At 45.1% G+C, this 17,057-nt stretch overlaps 1 protein-coding gene across 2 annotated transcripts in view; it reads left to right on the top strand.

The window, feature by feature from the left end:
- The window catches only part of LOC110490024 (zinc finger E-box-binding homeobox 1), a 97,576-nt gene extending 81,283 nt beyond the window's left edge, over positions 1-16,293 (top strand). For both annotated transcript variants that reach the window (XM_021563110.2, XM_036944311.1), the window contains exons 8-9: positions 12,166-12,346; positions 13,264-16,293. In XM_021563110.2, the coding sequence (XP_021418785.2) occupies positions 12,166-12,346; positions 13,264-14,165 (1,083 nt within the window). In that variant the 3' untranslated portion in view covers positions 14,166-16,293. The remainder of the gene's footprint in view (positions 1-12,165; positions 12,347-13,263) is intronic.
- Positions 16,294-17,057: the final 764 nt, after the last annotated feature.

Raw genomic sequence — 17,057 nt, forward strand, 5'->3', positions numbered from 1 at the left:
TAAACAAATTATTCAAAGTAGCCACCCTTTGCCTTGATGACAGCTTTGCTCACTCTTTGCATTCTCTCAACCTGCTTCACCTGGAATGCTTTTCCAACTGTCTTGAAGGAGTTCCCACATATGCTGAGCATTGGCTGCTTTTCTTTCACTCTGCGGTCCAACTCATCCCAAACCATCTCAATTTGTTTGAGGTCGGGTGATTGTGGAGGCCGGGTCATCTGATGGAGCACTCCATCACTCTCCTTCCTGGTCAAATAGCCCTTACACAGCCGGGAGGTTTGTTGGGTCATTGTCCTGTTGAAAAACAAATGATAGTCCCACTAAACGCAAACCAGATGGGATGGCGTATTGCTGCAGAATGCTATGGTAGCCATGATGGTTAAGTGTGCCTTTAATTCTAAATAAATCCCAGACAGTGTCACCAGCATAGCACCATCACACCTCCTTCTCCATGCTTCACAGTGGGGACTGCACATGCAGAGATCATCCGTACACCTACTCTGCATCTCACAGAGACATTACGGTTGAAACCGATTTCCACTTGTCAGGTGCGTGAGTGAGGACCCAAAAGCGAATTAACAAACAGAGTTTCTTTAATGATGAACACACGTGGGCTCAGATGGACAGGTAGATTCCGACAGGACAGGACAAGGTTGCAGCAAACACGATGACAGTCTGGTTCAGGCATGAGACACACAAACAAGAATCCGACAAAGACAGGAGCAGAAACAGAGAGAGATATAGGGACCTAATCAGAGGGAAAAAGGGAACAGGTGGGAAAAGGGGTGAATGAGGTAGTCAGAGAAGACAAGGAACAGCTGGGGGAAAGAGGGACAGAAACGGTAACCTAGTACGACCAGCAGAGGGAGACAGGGTGAAAGGAAAGGACAGAAAGACACAACATGACAATACATGACAGTACCCCCCCACTCACCGAGCGCCTCCTGGCGCACTCGAGGAGGAAACCTGGCGGCAACGGAGGAAATCCTCGATCAGCGCACGGTCCAGCACGTCCCGAGAGGGAACCCAACTCCTCTCCTCAGGACCGTACCCCTCCCAATCTACGAGGTACTGGTGACCACGGCCCCGAGGACGCATGTCCAAAATCCTACGGACCCTGTAGATGGGTGCGCCCTCGACAAGGATGGGGGGGGGGGGGGGGGGAGACGAGCGGGGGCGCGAAGAACGGGCTTGATACAGGAGACATGGAAGACCGGGTGGACGCGACGAAGGTATCGCGGAAGAAGAAGTCGAACTGCGACAGGATTAATGACCCGAGAAATACGGAACGGACCAATGAACCGCGGGGTCAACTTGCGAGAAGCCGTCTTAAGGGGAAGGTTCTGAGTGGAGAGCCAAACTCTCTGACCGCGACAATATCTAGGACTCTTAGTTCTACGCTTATTAGCAGCCCTCACAGTCTGCGTCCTATAACGGCAAAGTGCAGACCTGACCCTCTTCCAGGTGCGCTCGCAACGTTGGACAAAAGCCTGAGCGGAGGGGACGCTGGACTCGGCGAACTGAGATGAGAACAGCGGAGGCTGGTACCCGAGGCTACTCTGAAAAGGAGATAGCCCGGTCGCAGACGAAGGAAGCGAGTTGTAGGCGTATTCTGCCCAGGGGAGCTGTTCTGACCAAGACGCAGGGTTGCGAAAAGAAAGACTGCGTAAGATGCGACCAATAGTCTGATTGGCCCGTTCTGCTTGACCGTTAGACTGGGGGTGAAAGCCGGAAGAGAGACTGACGGAAGCCCCAATCAAACGGCAAAACTCCCTCCAAAATTGAGACGTGAATTGCGGACCTCTGTCCGAAACGACGTCTGACGGAAGGCCATGAATTCTGAAAACATTCTCGATGATGATTTGTGCCGTCTCTTTAGCAGAAGGAAGCTTAGCAAGGGGAATGAAATGAGCCGCCTTAGAGAACCTATCGACAACCGTAAGAATAACAGTCTTCCCCGCTGACGAAGGCAGTCCGGTGACAAAATCTAAGGCGATGTGAGACCACGGTCGAGAGGGAATGGGAAGCGGCCTGAGACGGCCGGCAGGAGGAGAGTTACCGGACTTAGTCTGCGCGCAGACCGAACAAGCAGCCACGAAACGACGCGTGTCATGCTCCCGGGTTGGCCACCAAAAACCCTGGCGAATGGAAGCAAGCGTACCCCGAACGCCAGGGTGGCCGGCTAACTTGGCAGAGTGAGCCCACTGAAGAACGGCCAGACGAGTAGGAACGGGAACGAAAAGAAGGTTCCTAGGACAAGCGCGCGGCGACGGAGTGTGAGTGAGCGCTTGCTTTACCTGCCTCTCAATTCCCCAGACAGTCAACCCGACAACACGCCCCTCAGGGAGAATCCCCTCGGGGTCAGTGGAGGCTACTGAAGAACTGAAGAGACGAGATAAAGCATCAGGCTTGGTGTTCTTAGAGCCCGGACGATAAGAAATCACGAACTCGAAACGAGCGAAAAACAGCGCCCAACGCGCCTGACGCGCATTAAGTCGTTTGGCAGAACGGATGTACTCAAGGTTTCTATGGTCAGTCCAAACGACAAAAGGAACGGTCGCCCCCTCCAACCACCGGATGGAGCCTAGGGCTAAGGGCTAACCGGATGGCGAGCAGTTCGCGGTTTCCCACATCATAGTTACGTTCCGACGGCGACAGGCGATGAGAAAAATACGCGCATGGGTGGACCTTGTCGTCAGAGAGGGAGCGCTGAGAAAGAATGGCTCCCACGCCCACCTCTGACGCGTCAACCTCGACAACGAACTGTCTAGAGACGTCAGGTGTAACAAGGATAGGAGCGGATGTAAAACGATTCTTGAGGAGATCAAAAGCTCCCTGGGCGGAAACGGACCACTTAAAGCACGTCTTGACAGAAGTAAGGGCTGTGAGAGGAGCTGCCACCTGACCGAAATTACGGATGAAACGACGATAGAAGTTCGCGAAGCCGAGAAAGCGCTGCAGCTCGACGCGTGACTTAGGGGCGGGCCAATCAATGACAGCTTGGACCTTAGCGGGATCCATCTTAATGCCTTCAGCGGAAATAACAGAACCGAGAAATGTGACGGAGGAGGCATGAAAAGTGCACTTCTCAGCCTTCACAAAAAGACAATTCTCTAAAAGGCGCTGGAGGACACGTCGAACGTGCTGAACATGAATCTGGAGTGACGGTGAAAAAATCAGGATATCGTCAAGGTAAACGAAAACAAAGATGTTCAGCATGTCTCTCAGGACATCATTGACTAATGCCTGAAAGACAGCTGGAGCGTTAGCGAGGCCGAAAGGAAGAACCCGGTATTCAAAGTGCCCTAACGGAGTGTTAAACGCCGTCTTCCACTCGTCCCCCTCCCTGATGCGCACGAGATGGTAAGCGTTACGAAGGTCCAACTTAGTGAAAAACCTGGCTCCCTGCAGGATCTCGAAGGCTGAAGACATAAGAGGAAGCGGATAACGATTCTTCACTGTTATGTCATTCAGCCCTCGATAATCTATGCAGGGGCGCAGAGACCCGTCCTTCTTCTTGACAAAAAAAAACCCCGCTCCGGCGGGAGAGGAGGAGGGGACTATGGTACCGGCGTCAAGAGCTACAGACAAATAATCCTCGAGAGCCTTACGTTCGGGAGCCGACAGAGAGTATAGTCTACCCCGGGGGGGAGTGGTTCCCGGAAGGAGATCAATACTACAATCATACGACCGGTGTGGAGGAAGAGAGGTGGCCCTGGACCGACTGAACACCGTGCGCAGATCGTGATATTCCTCCGGCACCCCTGTCAAATCACCAGGCTCCTCCTGTGAAGAAGAGACAGAGGAAACAGGAGGGATAGCAGACATTAAACATTTCACATGACAAGAGACGTTCCAGGAGAGGATAGAATTACTAGACCAATTAATAGAAGGATTATGACAAACTAGCCAGGGATGGCCCAAAACAACAGGTGTAAAAGGTGAACGAAAAATTAAAAAAGAAATGGTTTCGCTATGATTACCAGAGACAGTGAGGGTTAAAGGTAGCGTCTCACGCTGAATCCTGGGGAGAGGACTACCATCCAAGGCGAACAAGGCCGTGGGCTCCCTTAACTGTCTGAGAGGAATGTCATGTTCCCGAGCCCAGGTCTCGTCCATAAAACAGCCCTCCGCCCAGAGTCTATCAAGGCACTGCAGGAACTCCCTGGCTAGTTTGTCATAATCCTTCTATTAATTGGTCTAGTAGCCCTCCGCTTACTGATGAGCTCTGGCTTTTACTGGACATGAAGTGACAAAATGACCAGCGGAACCGCAATAGAGACAGAGGCGGTTGGTGATTCTCCGTTCCCTCTCCTTAGTCGAGATGCGGATACCTCCCAGCTGCATAGGCTCAGCTCCCGAGCCGGCAGAGGAAGATGGTAGTGATGCGGAGAGGGGGGCAACGGAGAACGCGAGCTCCTTTCCACGAGCTCGGTGACGAAGATCAACCCGTCGCTCAATGCGAATAGCGAGTTCAATCAAGGAATCCACGCTGGAAGGAACCTCCCGGGAGAGAATCTCATCCTTTACCTCTGCGCGGAGACCCTCCAGAAGACGAGCGAGCAAAGCCGGCTCGTTCCAGCCACTGGAGGCAGCAAGAGTGCGAAACTCAATAGAGTAGTCTGTTATGGATCGATTGCCTTGACATAGGGAAGACAGGGCCCTGGAAGCCTCCTCCCCAAAAACAGATCGATCAAAAACCCGTATCATCTCCTCCTTAAAGTCCTGATACTGGTTAGTACACTCAGCCCTTGCCTCCCAGATTGCCGTGCCCCACTCACGAGCCCGTCCAGTAAGGAGAGATATGACGTAGGCGACACGAGCAGTGCTCCTGGCGTAAGTGTTGGGCTGGAGAGAAAACACAATATCACACTGGGTGAGGAACGAGCGGCATTCAGTGGGCTCCCCAGAGTAACACGGCGGGTTATTGATTCTGGGCTCCGGAGATTCGAAAGCCCTGGAAGTGGCCGGTGGATCGAGGCGGAGATGGTGAACCTGTTCTGTGAGGTTGGAGACTTGGGTGGCCAGGGTCTCAACGGCATGTCGAGCAGCAGACAATTCCTGCTCGTGTCTGCCTAGCATCGCTCCCTGGATCTCGACGGCTGAGTGGAGAGGATCCGAAGTCGCTGGGTCCATTCTTGGTCGGATTCTTCTGTCAGGTGCGTGAGTGAGGACCCAAAAGCGAATTAACAAACAGAGTTTCTTTAATGATGAACACACGTGGGCTCAGATGGACAGGTAGATTCCGACAGGACAGGACAAGGTTGCAGCAAACACGATGATAGTCTGGTTCAGGCATGAGACACACAAACAAGAATCCGACAAAGACAGGAGCAGAAACAGAGAGAGATATAGGGACCTAATCAGAGGGAAAAAGGGAACAGGTGGGAAAAGGGGTGAATGAGGTAGTCAGAGAAGACAAGGAACAGCTGGGGGAAAGAGGGACAGAAACGGTAACCTAGTACGACCAGCAGAGGGAGACAGGGTGAAAGGAAAGGACAGAAAGACACAACATGACAATACATGACACCACTGGTCTAATGTCCATTGCTTGTGTTTCTTGGCCTAAGAAAATATATTTTTCTTATTGGTGTCCTTTAGTAGTGATTTCTTTGCAGAAATTTGACCATGAAGGCCTGATTCACGCAGTCTCCTGTGAACACTTTTGATGTTGAGATGTGTCTGTTACTTGAACTCTGTGAAGCGTTTATTTAGGCTGCAATTTCAGAGGCTGGTAACTCTAATGAACTTATCCTCCACAGCAGAGGTAACTCTGGGTCTTCCTTTCCTTTGGTGGTCCTCATGAGAGCCAGTTTCATCATAGCGCTTGATGGTTTTTGCGACTGCACTTGAAGAAACTTGAAAAGTTCTTTAACATTTTCCATATTGACTGACCTTCATGTTTTAACCTCACTGGGATATGTAGGACGCTAGCATCCCACCTGGCCAAAAGCAAGGGAAATTGCAGAGCGCCAAATTCAAATAAATTACTATAAAAATCAAACTTTCATTAAATCACACATGCAAGATAGCAAATTAAAGCTACACTTGTTGTGAATCCAGCCAACATGTCAGATTTCAAAAAGGCTTTTCGGCGAAAGCAAACAATGCTATTATCTGAGGATAGCACCTCCGTAAACAAAGAGAGAAAAGCATATTTCAACCCTGCAGGCATGACACAAAACGCAGAAATAAAAATATAATTCATGCCTTACCTTTGAGCTTCTTTTGTTGGCACTTAACATCACAAATGGGCCTTTCGTTCGATTAATTCCGTCGATATATATCCAAAATGTTCATTTATTTGGAGCGTTTGATCCAGAAAAACACCAGTTCCAACTTGTGCAACGTGACTACAAAATATCTCAAAAGTTACCTGTAAACTTTGCCAAAACATTTCAAACTACTTTTGCAATGCAACTTTAGGTTTTTAAACAAGAATTTGTTCTTAACTGACTTGCCTAGTTAAATAAAGGTTGTTGTTTTTTTAAAGCTGGTTGAGAGAATGCAAACACTGTGAAAATCTGTCAACAAGGCAAAGGGTGGCTACTTTGAAGAATCTCAAAGATATCTATTTTTATTTGTTTAACTCTTTTTTTGGTTACTACATGATTCCATATGTGTTATTTCATAGTTTTGATGTCTTCACTATTATTCTACAATGTAGAAAATAGTCAAATTAAAGCAAAACCCTTGAATGAGTAGGTGTGTCCAAACTTTTGACTGGTACTGTATATTCACGTAAATTACATATCTATAAGTAAGATGGCGCCAACAGAGATGGCAGGATCGCGACTAGCTCTTAGGAAACTTAGTTTTTTTTACTTACAATTTTTTTGCATTTTTAGCTCAGGAAATGTTTAGTTTTATTACATACAGCCGGGAATAACTATTGGATATCAGAGCAGCGGTAACTCATCAGAACTACCGGCATTACAACTTCCCTGTATCAAATCCTTTATTCACTCTCCTCAGAGCAATTTTTAATTTTATTTAACCTTTTATATAGCTAGGCAAGTCGGTTAAGAACAAATTCTTATTTACAATGACAGCTTACCAGGGAACAGTGGGTTAACTGCCTTGTTCAGGGGCAGAATGACAGATATGTTGCCTTGTCAGCTCGGGGATTCGATCCAGCAACCTTTCGGTTACTGGCCCAATGCTCTAAACACTAGGCTACCTGCGTTGAACTTGTTCAATTGAACTTATTCCAGAGGCCAAGCCAAAACATCGCCGGCGGAGGAGAGGCAATCGAGGCAGCCTGCTGGTTCGATTTAGGAGGTGCGCACATCACCCACCACTTCTGAGTATATTACTCGCTAATGTTCAGTTTTTGGATAACAAAGTTGATGAGCATGGAGCAAGGATTTCTTTCCGGAGAGACATTGGGGCCTGTAACATCCTTTGTTTCACGGAAACATGGCTCTCTCTGGATAGTCTGTCGGAGTCGGTAAAGCCAGCAGGATTCTCAGTACATTGCTCATACAGGAATAAATATCAGAAGGGCGGAGGGGTGTGTCATGATTAATGACTCACGGTGTAATTCTAGAAACATACAGGAACTTAAACCTTTCTGATCTCCCCATCCCGGATCCGGGATCGTGAATACAGACTCAAGCTCATTACCATAATGCAACGTTAACTATTCATGAAAATCGCAAATGAAATGAAATAAATATGCTAGCTCTCAAGCTTAGCCTTTTGTTAACAACACTGTCATCTCAGATTTTCTAAATATGCTTCTCAACCATTGCAAAACAAGCATTTGTGTAACAGTATTGATGGCTAACGTAGCATTTAGCGTAGCATTTAGCATTACTATTCAGCTGGCAACATTTACACAAAAAAACAGAAAAGCATTCAAAAAAATCATTTACCTTTGAAGAACTTCAGATGTTTTCAATGAGGATACTCTCAGATAGCAAATGTTCAGTTTTTCCTGAAAGATTATTTGTTTAGGACAAATCGCTCCGTTTTCTGCGTCACGTTTAGCTATGAAAAAAACCCTGTATCCAGGATTGTGTAAATCTATCAGCAAGCTCATTAGCATAACACAACGTTAACTATTCATGAAAATCGCAAATGAAATGAAATAAATATGCCATCTCTCAAGCTTAGCCTTTTGTAAACAACACTGTCATCTCAGATTTTCAAAATATGCTTCTCAACCATAGGAAAACAATCATTTGTGTAAAAGTAGCTAGCTAGCGTAGCATTTAGCATTAGCATTTAGCGTTAGCATTAGCGTTAGCATCCAGCATGCAACATTTCAACAAAAACATAAAAGCCTTCAAATAAAATCATTTACCTTTGAAGAACTTCAGATGTTTTCAATGAGGAGACTCTCAGTTAGATAGCAGATGCTCAGTTTTTCCAAAAAGATTCTTTGTGTATTAGAAATAGCTCCGTTTTGTACATGACATTTGGCTACCAAAAAAAAACGAAAATTCAGTCCTCAAAACGCGAACTTTTTTCCAAATTAACTCCATAATATCGACTGAAAACATGGCAAACGTTGTTTAGAATCAATCCTCAAGGTGTTTTTCACATATCTCTTCGATGATATATCGTTCGTGGAAGCATGGTTCCCCCTCTCAATCAAATGGAAAAATAATTGCACATGGCTTTGCGCACCAGTTTCGACGCAGGACACCAGGCGGACACTTGGAAAATGTGGTCTCTTATGGTCAATCTTCCAATGATATGCCTACAAATACGTCACAATGCTGCTGACATCTTGGGGAAACGGCAGAAGGTCTAAGCTTATTCCTGTCGCATTCACAGCCATATAAGGAGACATTAGAAAACAGAGCTTCAGAAATTCTGCTCATTTCCTGTTTGACGTATCATCTTGGTTTCGCCTGTAGAATGAGTTCTGGGGCACTTACAGACAAAATCTTTGCAGATTCTGAAACTTCAGAGTGTTTTCTTTCCAAAACTGTATATGCATATGCATAGTCGAGCATCTTTTCGTGACAAAATATCGCACTTAAAACGGGAACGTTTTTTATCCAAAAATGAAATAGCGCCCCTAGAGATGCAACTGTTTAAGTCCTTTTCTTCACCCGACCTAGAATACCTCACAATTAAATGCCGACCATATTATCTCCCAACAGAATTCTCCTCCGTCATCGCCACGGCCCTTTATATCCCACCTCAAGCCGTTACCTCGACGGCCCTCAAAGAACTTCACTGGACTTTATGCAAACTGGAAACCACATATCCTGAGGCTGCCTTTATTGTAACTAGGGATTTAACAAAGCAAATCTGAGGACAAGGCTGCTGAAGTTCTATCAACATATCGACTGTACTACTCGCGCTGCTAAGACTCAACCATTCCTATTCAAACTTACATAATGCTTACAAGGCCCTCCTCCGCCCTCCTTTTGGCAAATTTGACCACGACTCCATCCTGCTCCTCCCGTCCTTTTGGCAGAAACTCAAACAGGAAGTACTCGTGCTTTGAACTATTCGACGTTGGTCTGACTAATCAGAATCCACGCTTCTGGATTGTTTTGATCACTTGGACTGGGATATGTTCCAGGTAGCTTGTGAAAATAATCTAGACGCATACACTGATTTTATAAGGAAGTGTAGAGGAGACTATTAAAACTTACCCTAACCAGAAACCGTGCATAAATGGTAGCGTTCGTACGAAACTGAAAGCGCGAACCACCGCATTTAACCATAGCAAGGTGACTGGTAATATGGCAGAATATGAAGTGTATTTATTCACTCTGCAAGGCAATCAAACAAGCTAAACGGCAGTTTAGAGAAGAAGTGGAGTTGCAATTCAAAGGCTCAGACACGAGACGTATGTGGCAGGGATGACAGACTATCACGGACTACATCTAGGAAAACCAGCCACGTTGCCGAGACCGACGTCTTGCTTCCGGACAGGCTAAACACATTCTTCGCCCGCTTTGAGGATAACACAGTGCCACCGACGCGACCTGCTACCATGGACTGTGGGCTCTCCTTCTCCGTGGCCAACGTGAGTAAAACATTTAACCGTGTTTACCCTCGCAAGGCTGCCGGCCCAGACGGCATCCCTAGCCGCGTCCACAGAGCATGCGCAGACCAGCTGGCTGGTGTGTATACGGGCATATTTAATCTCTCCCTATCCCAGTCTGCTGTCCCCACATGTTTCAAGATGGCCACCAATGTTCCTGTACCCAAGAAGGCAAAGGTAACTGAACTTAATGACTATGCCCAGAAGCACTCACCTCTGTCATCATGAAGTGCTTTTTAAGGAATGGATCACTAGTCACTTTAATAATGTTTACATATCTGGCATTACTCATCTCATATGTATATACTGTATTCTATACTATTCTATGGTATATTAGTCTGTTCCGCTCTGACATCGCTCGTCCGTATGTATATAGTCTTAATTCATTCCTACTTAGCTTTTTGTGTATTGGGTATATGTTGTGCAATTTGTTAGATATTACTGCCCTGTCGGCGCTAGAAGCACAAGCATTTCGCTACACCCGCAACATCTGCTAATCAATTGTATGTGACCAATAAAATTTGATTTGATGTTATTCCCTTCTATCCCAAGGAGGAGAGGCAGAACATCAGCTCAGACTGTTATAATAATCACGTCTTTCCAATACATTATATAACATATACTCAGTTTCTTAGGTACACCAATCTAGTACCAGGTCGAACCCCCCTTTGCCTTCAGAACAGCCTGAATTCTTCGGGACATGGATTCTCAGTTAGAATCAAAGGACCAAATGTGTACCAGGAAAACATTTCCCACACCATTACAAAACTGTCACCAGCCTGTAACGTTGACAATAGGCAGGATGGGGCCATGCTGCTTACACCAAATCCTTTTTCTGCTTTTATCATGACGCATCAGAAACTGGGAGTCCAGTGTTGGTGATCGCATGCCCACTGGAGCCTCTTCTTCTTGTTTTTAGCTGATAGGAGTGGAATCCGGTGTGGTCGTCTGCTGCAATAGCCCATCCATGACAAGAACCGGCGAGTTCTGTGTTCCGAGATGCCGTTCTGCACACCGCTGTTTTACTGTGCCGCTATCCGCCTGTTAGCTTGCATGATTCTTGGCATTCTCCTTCGACCTCTCATAATTAAGCTGTTTTTTCCCACATAACTGCCGCTGACTGGATGATTTTTGTTTGTCGCATCATTCTCGCTAACCCTAGACACTGTCGTGCGTGATATGCCCAGGAGGCTGGCCGGTTGTGACATACTGGAACCTGCGGCTGGCACCGACGATCATACCATGCTCAAAGTTCCTTAGGTCACTCGTTCTACTCATTCAAATGTTCAATCAAACAGTAACTGAATGCCTGGCTGGAGTCCCCCAAAAATATTTTTACCCCCTCAGCTATTGCGCCAGGGAATCCCCATCGAAACCGGATGCAGTTTGATTGCCATCTTCAGTTTAGGTCCAATTCACTTACCTTGCCCCCTCGATTTAGCTCGAGGGAGCGAGTGAACAACTTTGGTCACTTGTGGGGTTGATATGACCCACAATTCAATGTAGCAAACCCACAATTAAAAGTAGCAAACTGTAGTCACATGTCAAACTCTGGTGGCCGCAAAGTGTCAAATTAATCAACAATGCTGCATTTTCGGCATGTCAAAAAAATGTATGAAGCTAGCTTGCTAAAAAATATATATAGACATGGAGTTTACCATTGGCAAATTGGCTTATAAAACGTAGCTAGATTCATAAACATATTTTGGGGAATTCTGAAATGTATTGGAATAAATTACCAAAATATAAAACTAGCTAGCCAGCTGTGGGTAACTGTAGCTAGCTACCTGACAGGAGTGCTAGCAAAATATGTTAGCTTACTAGGAGGTACATTAATAGCTTTAGGTTGGTTGTTTTTAAAGCTTAACTTCCAGATTTACACCAAGGACGTTACCGCTCCGATCATCATTCTCCCTCGCTTGGCAAGGGACATTTAAGGTACACTCGGAATGTGACGATATTAAACATCATTACAGGTGCAGAGGGCTGTCTACTTTGAGTTTGAAATGCAGTCCCTGTCAGCCTGCTTTTATATAGCAAGCCACAGCCACATGACTCACTGTCTGTAGGAGCGAACCATTTTTATGAATGGGGTGTTGTACCTAATAAAATGGCCGAGTGTATATTCACATGTATTTCTATTTGTTGTTCAGGAGGAGCGTCAGGACACAAGCTCAGAGGGCGTGTATACCATGGAGGAGCAGAATGACTCAGACACCACCCCTTCCAGGAATAAGATGAGGAAGACGGAGAGTGGGTTGTACGCCTGCGACCTGTGTGACAAGATCTTCCAGAAGAGCAGCTCTCTGCTCCGACATAAATACGAACACACAGGTACGTCGGGGACTAGAGCAATCAAATCTGGGTCATGTTCTTTAGGGTGCAACGTAGTGAATCACTTTGCAACTGAAAGTGAACGCGAGTGTTTGTTATTGGTTAAAGTTTAGATAGTACCTCCCTGTTTCAGACTGTTTTCTTCCATTTCATACCTACTGATTATCATCCTTACTGCACCTCCCCAGGGAAACCTCAGGGAAATATGAGGCAAAGTGAAACTGAAGGGGGTAATTTCAGAAATCACACACTGACTGACTACTATTGTGTATTGCAGAAGGGTGGAGGACACCTCCAATACACATACACACAATATTGGGTAGCTATTATCCAATACACACACAAACACATACACAGACTCCTTCAAACACACACACGCTGTAAAGCCTGGGAATTGCTTGCCGCCAAGTTCCCCCTGCCAACGACATTACCTTCCCATATGAAATGTTGGAGGGATGTTGCAAAAGAGCTCTGTTAGTAATTTTACATGAGAACATGGGTAGTGTTGTGGCCAAGCACAGGTCAACCCACTCTGAGGCGTTCTGTCTTTATGACTTTGATACCTGGCGTAGAACCACAGTTTTACATCCAAGTGACTTCACTTAGCCTGGAACTACCCGTTCCTCTCGTTGGTGTAATGTTCAGCCTTCAACCCTGAAGCATTTCTGGTCGGATTGCTCTTTTGTTGTGTGTTGTTTTAAGATATTTCCCATGGATACGTGATGATAAATAATATAGATTTCACCGACCTTTGGCGCTATAGTATAAACCGTTTCACAAGCACAACTGTCTGGGGAATTAAAACAATTTGACAGGAGAAGATTTCACTCAACAATAATCCTGCCCTGAATGATTTATCTATTTCTGTCTGAGATATCTTTTTATTTACTGTATATTTATTTTCTCCCGTGCTACAGGCAAGAGACCCCACGAGTGTGGCATCTGCAGGAAGGCCTTCAAACACAAGCACCACTTGATAGAACACATGCGTCTCCACTCCGGAGAGAAACCCTACCAGTGCGACAAGTGTGGCAAGCGCTTCTCTCACTCAGGCTCTTACTCCCAGCACATGAACCACCGCTACTCCTATTGCAAGAAGGAGGCGCAGGGAGGTCAGGGAGGTGTAGGGGAGGAAGTGCTGGAGATTCAGAGCCCCGTGGGGTTGGGCCTGGGAGGGGAGCAGCCGGAGCAGTCAGACAGCAGGCCCACCTCCTCCCCTCCCTCCCACCTGGACTCGGACGAGCGAGGGAGCAGCACCAGAGAGGAGGAGGAGGAGAGTGATGAGGAGGACATGGAGACAGTGGCAGGGGAGGCGGTGGAGGGAGATCCGGACAGCGTTCTGGATATGGATGATATACAAGTGGTACGGATAGGAGATGAGGGAGGGGAAGAGGAGGAGGAGGAGGAGGAGAGAGAGGAGGAGGGGGAAGACACTGGTCATGAGGGGGGAGAGAATGCAGAAGAGGAAGAGCAAGGAGTGAAGAGAATAGTGGTAGGGGGTGAAGAGGAGGAAGGAGAAGAAGAAGAAGAGGAGGGGTTAGTGGGGGTTGAAGTAAAGGAAGAGCAGGAAGAAAAGGAGGTTACAGGGGAAAAGGCACATACAAGGCAAGAGGAGGTGAAGGAGAACCGTGAGAAAGAGGAGGAACATGGAGGAGAGAAGGAAGTGGAGGAGGAGCAGTCAGAGCAGGCTCAGGAGGAGGTGAAGGAGGAGACAATGGACACAGAGGAAGCGGTGACCTCAGAGGAGAAGGAAGAATCAGGGGAGGTCATGAAAGAGAATGAAGGTGAAACAAACGGGAACACTGTTTCAGAAGACTAGAACCAAACACCGACCAGAGCAAAAGGAGATAAACAAAATAAAACAGGGAGGAAGCAGACCTGTGTTTCTTCCTCTATGAAATGGAAGGATCTGTTTTCTCCCCATGACGTTGGGGGAAAGGAAAGGGATAACGTTTGGGTTGCTCTGACGGATGCTGCATTTCAGTTCACTACTGTGTATGAATCCAGGTGTGCCTGAAAAAAATACTAGTGACTTATTCCACAGAAGGAGAAACCATTTTCAGTGTTAGAAAATGTATTTGTAAAAATCAAAAACAAAGTTTAAAGACAAAAAATGCATCATACGGACTTTGTAAGCTAGAACCGACACGTTTTGGATAATGTTTTATTACTAAAACAACCTTGGGTCATTTCTTTTTATCAGTGTTATCATTCATATTTTAACCTTTAAAACGCTGTACAGTTGGGAGAGATTTCTATACCTTTTTATTGCCAATGAACAAAAAAAATCTGTATTTTATTAAGTTGGAGGGGAGAAAAAAGATCCTGTGCACTACAAGTGGCTTGGTTTACTTATGGCTCTAACAGTTATGTGTTGTCTACCTTTCAGTATTATCGCACTAGACCTACAGCATACAGCATCAGCACGTTAGCTGATAATGTTAGCATACCTTTTGTTTGTTTTACATGGATTGTGAGCCTTAAAGATAAACTGTTGTACGGTGATGAAGTTCAGCCATGATGTTCCAGTAGTTGATTATTACCTTATAGATGAAGAAGACGTCAAGGGGAGTATGGAAGGAGGTACATAAGTCTGCAATGACACATTGTTCTAATTGTTTTGTTAGTTTGTTTGTTCATTTAATAAATCATTACTGAATCAGATCAAGCAGAAGAATAAAGAAGAACATTCATGATCTAGGCCTAGTAAGTAGAGATCATTTGACCCTTAAGCCCTGGACCCTATTCCCACTCCCAGCCTTATGCAAAACAATTATTTTTTTTTTAAATACACCATGCATATCAAAAGTGCCATTGCATACTGCTATTTCTCCTTAGCAGCTGTTGTCAGGTTGTTTCAAGGCCCAGATTTGATAGTAGCTCAAACATGTCAACTCTTTCAGCTGATCTACTGTTTTTGGCTCACTACCACTAGTCCTGATGTTGTAGAAGATAGCATTACCATGACTTATAATTTAGACCGGAATTCTATATTTGAGAAAAAAATCTGCCTCTTTTATAATCAGAGCAATCAATGGCAAAAAGGACTTGTAACGGGATGATGAAACATGATTTTGAAGTATTTCCTGCCTTGAAATGTATCCTTTTCCCCAGTCCAGTCCCAGTGCACTTGTTTAACACTTGTGAAACTCTCTCTCTCTCTTCAGGTAACAAAAGTAGGCAAATATGATACCAGAATGGTTATTCAGACAATATTTTTTACCTGTCAGTATTATTTTGTTGTTGATGTTTTTTTGTATATGTTAAATGTGTGTACTGTATGTTTTCAGCAATGTCGGTATTATTACCATTCCCAATGATATGGGTTATTTGTTTAGTTCTAGAAAACTTTTGTATTTATGTGTCTTATTTTTTATATTTCTTTATGGTTATTTATTACAGTGTAGTGTACAATACTGTAGTTTGTATTAATACAATAATATATTTTAGTATGAAAATCATTTGAAAGGTAAAATGACTACAACAAAGCTGGAACATAAAAAAAGTCTGGCATTTTGAAGTATGTTTTAGAACAAAAATAAAAATGTACTGCTATCTCAAGTTGTCAACACACCCCACAAGCAGGAAATTGGAACATGTCACCTTCCTGCATCCATTAATTCTCATGTTAGTTTTTACCTTTTGCCCACTTTAATATGAAGCTACTGAAACTCTTTGAGAACTAACTGTATGTCTAATAGCATGAGTGTGCTGTTGTATTGACAGATGATCCTTAACCATGAATCTGTCCTTTTGCCAAGCCAAAATAATATTGACCTTTTTTGTTTTATTTGTGCCAATTTGTTATTTTGTATGTCTGCTACGTCAAGGCCACAACCTCTTTTTATATGTCCCTGTTTTAATCCACATTCATTTTTATAGTGATAGTTTGTGCTTTTGTTTTTTTTATGACTCCCCATCTCACAATAAAATACATCAATTACATACCCCTTGTTTGTTGATCTATTTCTTATATTAGCTTGCGAAATAAAGCTTTAGGCTTTTTGCCCTCTGTCATTATTGCATGTGCGATAGAACAGCAGCACGTGTACTGCAATTGTTTTTACCACGAAGCGAGACATTCCCCAGCTCTGCTCTGTCAACCAAACAAAAACAACGGCCGTCAGGCAGACAGTGGCGCTGATTCCCACACTGCCGATTCCATCTTTAAAGTTTGCAGAGATTGTAATCAAGGTAAACGCTGCAGATGTAGGCTCAATTGAAAATGACCTTTCAATGTCAAGCATGCTATAGCCATCTATTTACCACCACAAACTGATGCTGGCACTAACATGCTGACCACACCGCTCACGTCGCGACCATAATTCTACCCCCTTGATTCCTGCTTACAAGCAAACATTAAAGCAGAAAGTACCCGTGAATACGTAAGTGCTCAGATGATGTGGATTCTAAGCTACAGGACTGTTTTGCTAGCACAGACTGGAATATGTTCCGGGTTTCATCAAATGGCATTGAGGAGTATACCACCTCATTCACCAGCTTCATCAAAAAGTGCATTGACGACATCGTCCCCACAGTGACCTGTACGTACATATCCCAACCAGAAGCCATGGATTACAGGCAACATCCGCACCAAGCTAACGGCTAGAGATGCTGCTTTCAAGGAGCAGGACACTAATCCGGAAGCTTATAAGAAATCCTGCTATGCCGCAGACAAACCATCAAACAGGCAAAGCGTCGATACAGGACT

This window comes from Oncorhynchus mykiss, chromosome 15 (genome assembly GCF_013265735.2).
Source record: "Oncorhynchus mykiss isolate Arlee chromosome 15, USDA_OmykA_1.1, whole genome shotgun sequence".
In the NCBI taxonomy this organism is placed as follows: domain Eukaryota; kingdom Metazoa; phylum Chordata; class Actinopteri; order Salmoniformes; family Salmonidae; genus Oncorhynchus; species Oncorhynchus mykiss.